Genomic DNA, 8,609 nt, shown 5'->3' on the forward strand with positions numbered 1-8,609 from the left:
ATTTGCATAATCCATTTAGGTAGATGGGGGGTCTAAATTAAAATTCATAGAATTTTTTAATAATTTGTTAAAATGTAGTTTATATCATGCTTTTTTTCAAAATTATAATAAAAAGTATGGGTCACTGGGCTTTTTTTTCACCCTTCAGATTGTGCAAAATTGTCAGAGTTTGAATTGATTATACATAGAAAACCCAATTTTGTGTGATAAAAAGAACTACACCATAGAATTTTAAGATAAAATATGAGAAGATACCTCTCATTTTACGCTTTCAGATAAGAAAAAGAAAAAAATGGGGTCACCAGACACATTTTCTTGCTACATTATAAAATAAGTAAATTCACAACATTTTCCATTATAAAAGTGACTTTATCCAAGTTATCTCCCCTTATTTCGCAAAGTTAAAAAAAAAATTTATCAAACAAAATTTTTTTTGTAAAATACAGCCGTAAAATATGATACAACACATAATTTTCTATATTAACATTAAAAGTCTTACACTTGAATTACATACTATTCTCGAAATTTGCATATTTCATTTAAGATTTAGACCGATCGTTATCTGCTATTTCAAAATCCAAGATGGAGGAAGGCACCCCAACAATCTTAATCTTACATATATTAGCCTCTTTCATTATATCTGTCATAATTCTTATGAAATATACACAGCACTCGTAAATTACTAGATTCAATATTCACTCCCTTTATCGGGGAAAGCAAGTGTTAAGAATTTCATCTCTAACATTAAATGTACAAACAATTATTTTTTTCTGTACATTTTCTGATGAACAAATGCTTTTTTATGTATTATTCTATATAATGTAATCCTAATATATTTCCAATTTTGTTTGATCTTATGACAATTATTCATATTCTTTACAAAGATTGTAACACAAAGTGCTTGGTAGTCAGAGAATTTAGTGTATGTTAATTTCCCTCAAGATACTAAAATTGTATGTGTTTGTATTGTTACTATTCCCTTGTTGATTTCTATTATTTATTTGAAGGTAGGGGAAGGGCTGAAGGTTGTCAGTTTGTCATTATCGCGAGTAAAAAGAGAAAAACTGCAGAAAAAGAAGAAATAAATGAAATTAGAGAAGGAATAATGAAAGAGGCCATCGAAGAAATCCAATCAGATATCATAGAAAACAAAGAGGAGTGTGTTGAAGAACTCGTAGAAATCCAGAGACTGTTGAAAAAGAAACGCGACAAGGAAGCTTTATCCGACAAAAATTGTTCAGAAAACAAGGAACTTGAACTGAGATGTGAGAAGTGTAACCATTATATTTGCATGTCAACAGATATCAGGAAAATACAAGATGCTCATCACGCTGTGATAAATGATGAAATAAGGAAAAACGTAAAGGTCATAAAGAGTCATTCTAAGCGGCGGATTGATCATCTCATAACTGTAAATGCGGGCAAAGTTAAATGTATAAATTGTGGTAGTGGTCTAGGCCAAATTATAAAGTTTAGTGAAGCTCAATTCCCTGTTTTGAAAATTGAGCATTTTTATGTAACAGATACCACTGGCAAAAACAGCTACTATAAAAAATGGAAAAGTGTACCATTTAAACCTGCTGAGTTATCTGATGATGACCTTGAATCAAGACTACAGGGTTCTCAGTATGTTGACATTTAGGAATTGGTACCCTTTATGCTAATCTGATAGATATACATTCTTAAAAATAGAGCTTATAATGTAAATAGTTGTCCTATTTCTTTTTTCAAAAATCGTTAAAAGTTATGATAGTCTTACCGTTCGAAAGTTACAAGGAACAAGACTGGATCTTCTAAAAGAATATTGCCCTTAAACTTATTTATTTAAGGCGATTAATATCTGTCGAATTTTGCTAAATAAGAGCTTTGTGGTAAATTATAAACAATTAAGAATCGATTTTTTTTAATATTGCAAATTGGAAATTGCAATGTTAGCCACAAAATATTGTACAAATTAAACTTTATTGCAGACGATGAGAAGAAAATCTTTTAACCTCTAATAAGGATATAACGACAAAAAAAATTATTGTTGTAAGAAAACATAAAAATATATTGAAGTACTGCAAAATCAAAACAATATATGACTTTTCACTGAAATCTGTAAAACAGTTAACAAAAGATATGGGATGTAGCATACCTAACAATTGCTTAATGATTGATAACTTGAGTTATTTATATATTGTTTATTCTTGTTATTACATACATAATTTATTATCGTTTCTGTTGTGTGTGAATTCTCAGAATATATTTATATTTCATACAATCATCTTAGTTATATGTCCAGGACTGTTGTGACATAAAGGAAAAGATGAGTTAAATTCAGTTTTAGTTAAGTACATTTAAAATACTTTAAAACTGTCCTTAAATGGCGGATGAAATTTACAAACTGTATGCGATCACTATGCAAAGTTTGAATAATTTTGTCATAAGAAAAAAAAATATTGATGTACTGCAACGAAAAACATAGACAAATGTTTCATGGAAATCTATATAACAGTTAAAACAGATGGGGAAAAGAGTACCTAGCAATTGCTTAATGGTTGATAACTTTAGTTATTTAATGATGTTGTAAATTTCTTGTTATTACATTGATAATTTATTGTTTTTTTTCTGCTGTGTGTAAATTTTCATAATATATTTATATTTCATACAGTCTTCTTATTTACATATCCAGTAGTGTTGAGAAAAACTACAGACAAGATGAGTGAAATTCAGTTATCAAGATTTGTCAAGTTAAATTCAGTTAAGATTAACACATTCAAAATTCAAAATGCTTTAAATTTGGCGGCTGACATCTTCAATATGCATGCTATCAAAACGCAAAGTTTGAATAATGTAAAAAGAAAACTATTGTAGTTTGGTGCATTTTTTGTGTTTTTGACGGACGGAATGACAGACGTTATCGAGCGGTTACTTGACGATTTTGTTTCACAACGTAGGTAAACATTATCAAAATGAAAGGAAAGGTCTCTGTTACTTTTATCATACATCGAAGTATGAAAATAACCGTGATAATTTATAATATTAATGTCTTGATAATAATGGTCACAGTGAGTTGAGATTCATAAAGGAGTTGAGGCATTAAGGCCATGTTTTGGCCCGAGACTATAAAGGTTTTGAAAATGACTCAAAAGAAGTATACAGAGATTAGGAAAATAAGCATATTACTTAATGATATCTCAATGACTATATAATATACCATCTTGTCTCGAAAATGATGACAAGAGCTTTAAAGTTTTCCTTCTTTTTAATTTTAATTACATCAAATCCGTTCGAGAAACAAAACAAAGTATTTTCAGAAAAATGCATAATCCGTAGCTACACATTAAGAGGTTTTTTGTTGTGTGTGTTCATATCAGTAGTTTTTCTTTTCAGAATCTATGTTTTGAATAATAGACAGCAGTAGTTTAAGATGGTCAAAAATCAAAAAAAGGCATTTTCAATATACATATCGATATAAAGTCTGAGGGACTGTTAAACGGAGCGAGATCCGTGTGTCGACAGGATAAGGGTCCCGTGCTTTGCATGTAACATCCGCCATGCAACTCCAGACTTAGTCAAAATTTACTTACGGAGTATTTATCTCCCAGTTGATACGATATTTTGAACTTGCATTTCCTTGATAGTGAGTTGCACCTACTCACAAGGACGCTATTAAACCCAAGGTTCCAAGTGGTGAATTTGTAGTATTCCCTTTGAACATTTTACGGACGCCATCTGGAGTTGGTTGACCGTTATGGAATATCTGTTCCTCAAATAACGACTTATACGATCCAATAATCGTAACAACAATCCCTCCTCTTTTCCTCGAATGTGCCATCATCGAATTAGATTTTTTAATGAGTTTCTATGTACAGAAAAACACGACGAGTGCCACATTATGTGCATGTTCTGTTTACCTTTCCGAAGCACCTGAGATAACCTGTGGTTCGTTTTGCTGTCTTTAATTTTCTATGTTGCGTTTTGTATACTTGTGTTGGTCTCCTGTTCGTTTTCCATTTTTTGCCGTGACGTGGTCAGTTTGTCATCGAGTGTAATATCCTTTTAGTATCTTCTATCTATATTTCAAATCTAGGAACGGTGTCTTGTACACAAAAAAAAACATTTTAATCTGTACTTTTCATATGATTAAGAACCCATCTACCTCAGAAAAAAACACAAATGACTTTTCATTGAAATCTGTCAAAAAGTTGATAAAAAAAAAGAGAATGAGGAATACCTAGCAATTGCATATTCATCGATAACTTGATTTACTTAACTATGTTGTAAATTTATTGTTATTACATAGATAATTTATTGGGTTTTTTTTTTTTTGGATGTTCGTGAATTGTCAGAATATTAAAAGAGGGACGAAAGATACCAGAGGGACAGTCAAACTCATAGATCGAAAACAAACTGACAACGCCATGGCCAAAAATAAAAAGACAAACAGACAAATAATAGTACAGATGACACAACATAGAAAACTAAAGACTAAGCAACAGGAACCCCACCAAAAACTTGGGTGATCTCAGGTGCTCCGGAAGGGTAAGCAGATCCTGCTCCACATGTGGCACTCGTCGTGTTGCTTATGTTATTACAAATCCGGTAAATAGTCTAATTCGGTAGGTCACATTCGTGAAAAAGGAAGGGTATTGTAGTTACGACATAAGGAACATATCCGATATCATCTGTGAAACGGTTATTCCATAACGGTCAACCAACTCGTGATGGCATCCGTAAAATTTACGAAGGGATGATTTCAACTTCACCATTTGGAACTCTTGGTTTAATAGCTTCCTTGTGAGCAGCAATCCTCTATCAAGGAAATCAAGATAGGAAATACAAGCCCGGGAATATCGTATCAATTGGGAGATATATACTCCGTATGCAGGCGCTGCTGGAATGTTGCTACATAGAAATGGAAGGTTCACAATTGGGAAGCTGAAATCATCTCTTTTGTCGTAAAGCTTTGTTTTCAACCGACCCTCATTGTCAATTTCTAGATGTAAGTCAAGATATGAGGCAGACTTAACTGTATCTGTAGTATCCTGTACCTCTATTTCGATGGGATAGATTCGTTCAACATAGTCACCAAATTTTGTATTATTTAGTGAGAGAACATCATCTATATAGCGGAACGTAAAGTTAAAGGATATTGCTAGCTTCTTATCTTTCTTCCGAAGAAGTTCCATTCTTCTAAATTATATATCCACTAGTGTCGAGACATGATGAGTAAAATTCCATTAGGTTCAGTTCATTCAATACTTAAAAATAGTCTAAAATCTACAAATATGTATGCGATCAATACACAAAGTTTGAATAATGTTGAAGGAAAACTATTGAAGTTGGGTGCCTTTTTGTGTTTCTGACGGACGCTGACATGTCAAGCAGATACTAGACATGCCGTTGTCTGGCGACGCAGGTTAAAATTAACCATTTAAAAGGGAAAGTCTCTGTTATGATACATTTTAGTTAGAAAATAATCATGAGAAATTTTAATATTCTCATGAAACTAATAAAGGACTTGGGGCATTAAGACCCAGTTTTCGCCCGAGACTATAAAGCTTTTGAAAATCACTTATGAGAAATATACAGGGATTAGGAAAATAAATATATTATATGAAGATGTCTCAATGACGATATGATATACCATCTTGTCTCAAAACTGATAATAAGTAGAGCTTTTTTTGAGAGAACTTCGTTTCTCTTTACATTTGATCAAATTACGCACTTTCGAGAAACAACAAAGTATTTTCAGAAAAAGTGCATTATCCGTAACTACAAATAAACATGAAGAGGATTTTTGTTGTGCATGTTCATACCCCTGTTTTTTTTAAATTTTAGAATCTGTTTTATGTAAGAGGCAGCTGTAATTTACGATGGTCAAAAATCATAAAAAGACATTTTTAATATACATATCGATATCAACGCCATCTGGAGTTGGTTGACCGTTATGGAATATCTGTTTCACAGATGACGACGGATATGTTCCAATAATCGTAACAACAACCCTTCTCTTTTCCTCGGATATGACATCATCAAATTAGATTCATTACCGAATGTGTATTTACAGGGGCAACACGACGGGTGCCACATTTTGAGCATGTTTTGCTTACCTTTCAGAAGCACCTTAAATCGACCCCGGAACAATGCTAATTAATTCAAAGTCGCGGAACCATAGCCTAGTGCGCAGTGCCTCGAAATGTGCGACGAACTGAGATGTACAGACAGTAATGTAACTTTATAGAAAATATCGTTGTCTTTTGTAAGTAGTTCCTATCAAACTAATTTAAGGAGAAAACGTAATATTGAAAATTTGTTATTAATTGAAATTCCCTGGACCATAACCTACGGGGACAGGGCCTCAAAATAATCGTGAACCTGATAGTACTAATGGTAATGCAACTTTATAGAAAATATCATTGATCTATGACCAGTAGTTCCTATCAAACTGACTTAATCAGAAAACTCAACATTGAAAAGTGCTAATTAATGGAAAGTCAATGGTCCATGACGTAAGGGGCAGTGCCTCCCCATAGTCATCCAACTGATATGTATTGATAGTAATAAAACTTTCTAGAAAATATCATTGACCTTAGACAACAAGAAGTTCTTATCAAACTAACTGCCACGTCGGTCTGTTTGCGTTACTAATTTTTCTGCTTGGTATCGATCTGATGAGTTAAGCCCTTTTCAACTGATTTTTATAGTTTGTTCATATATTGTTCTGGTACACCACCGTCCCAGGTAAGGGGAGGGTTGGGCGCCAGCGAACAGTTACATGTTTAACCCCGCAACATTCTGTGTGTGCTTGTCACAAGCTAGGAGCCTGTAGTTGAGTGTTTGTTGCTGTTTAAAATATTCGTATTTCGTTCATCGTTTGTTGCTGTTTTAAATATTCGTATTTCGTTCATTGTTTTTTAAGTAGAAAACTTAACATTGAAAAATGCTAATTAATTCAGTCACTGGACCATCGTCAAACTGAGATGCACTGATCGTAATGCAACTTCTTACAAAATATCATTGATCTGTCACAAGTAGTTCCTATCAAACTAACTTAAGTAAAAAACTTAATATTGAAAATTGCTAATTATCCCAGTCACTGGACCATGACCTAGGGAAAGGGCCTCAAAATAGTCGTCAAACTGGTATGTACTGATACTAATGCAACTTCATACAAAATATCATTGATCTATCACAAGTAGTTTCAAACAAACTAACTTAAGCAGAAAACTTAACAATATCCCCGACGACGACGAAGAAAAAGCAACACCTGTATCTAGCCTCCCGCGACTTTCGTCACAGGGGAGACAAAAATTGAGCAATACAGTGAAGGTCTAGTAACCGCTCGACTTTTAAGAATTAATATTTGGTCTGCCACTTGATAATGTTGAGTTTGAGCGAGTAAGCAATTGTTGCGACTGCCATATATTCCCTCCCTGCTTGTCGATAGCTTGAAAATTTACGACACTCATTGTACAAGGAATTGTCTCGGCTCCAGTGAAAAGGAATGATCAGTTATGCTCCAGTATACAGGTTACCTCAATCAATTGAATGCAGCGACACACGTCTAGAACGAGTTTTGGTCTTGTTAATAAAGGTTTTACTACAATTATTACCTGACAACCGTTGTATTCACATTAAACAGAAGATCTTTTGCTACAGTGTTTGAAATGGACCTTACTACGAAACTTAACATGATTGATAAATGATTAAAACACAATATTATATATAAGAAGTTGTTTTTATCGCTGGCATCATAAGCATACTGAATTGACAAAACAAAAATAAATATAAATGCCATTGTCTTATTCAAATAAATGTCTTACCTATAATTACATCTTTTTACAAGACATCTTGGAGCAAAGATGTCTTTTGGGGTTAGGAATTAACCCTATTTTGCCAGCAAAAGCAAGAAAATTGAACCACCAAGAGACAATATGTCACACCCAATTCAAATACATACAAGATTTAAGTGATTTGGTGATCACTAATACCCAAACCTTGCAGAAACTCCTGCAAGTCGAAGTTTAAATTTGATGGTTATGCCCCTTACTGACGTTAGTTGTGTTTTCTTCAGTTTCCCAATGATATTGATTATACAGCCTGCCCAAATCTTTTGAAACATGAACATAGTATAAATGTTTGTCATTTGTGTGTCTTAAACACTTACCACTGGATTTAACTTTAAGTGACAACAAAGGCATAAATAGAGCATGGTCATCCTGTCCCTGAACCTTTATGCAAATTTAAACATTTCACTGTTATTTTTTAGACCAACCCTTATATAAATATTAACTAACCATTGGTAAATCATCTTTAAATTTAACATGAGCCTTGTTCTGTCTTTGGTATAGACCTGTTGTATATAAATGGTATTTTGGTGAAAGTGATTGGTTGTTCTGTACACTAGCATGTTTTCAACTCAGGAATGAAAGCTATAATTAAGCTCTTCTGGTTTTTCCCTTAAAAGGGATTAAAGATTCTATCTACAACTTGACTGATAATGGAAACTTGTTTGAAAAATCTCAATGAAGCATCAATAGATGTGCAACAAAGTAGTTATACCCATACTGTACAAATAACAGTGAATGAGTACAATGGCTTGTAAGAATTCAAAATCAGAA

At 33.1% G+C, this 8,609-nt stretch overlaps 1 protein-coding gene across 1 annotated transcript in view; it reads left to right on the forward strand.

Moving 5' to 3' along the window:
- Positions 1-2,648, forward strand: part of LOC127734696 (antiviral innate immune response receptor RIG-I-like) — a 65,014-nt gene extending 62,366 nt beyond the window's left edge. The window contains exon 18 of the mRNA XM_052244694.1: positions 1,008-2,648. Coding sequence (XP_052100654.1) covers positions 1,008-1,642 — 635 coding nt within the window. The 3' untranslated portion in view covers positions 1,643-2,648. The remainder of the gene's footprint in view (positions 1-1,007) is intronic.
- The last annotated feature ends 5,961 nt before the right edge of the window (positions 2,649-8,609 follow it).

This window comes from Mytilus californianus, unplaced genomic scaffold (assembly GCF_021869535.1).
Source record: "Mytilus californianus isolate M0D057914Y unplaced genomic scaffold, xbMytCali1.0.p SCAF_3, whole genome shotgun sequence".
In the NCBI taxonomy this organism is placed as follows: Eukaryota; Metazoa; Mollusca; class Bivalvia; order Mytilida; family Mytilidae; genus Mytilus; species Mytilus californianus.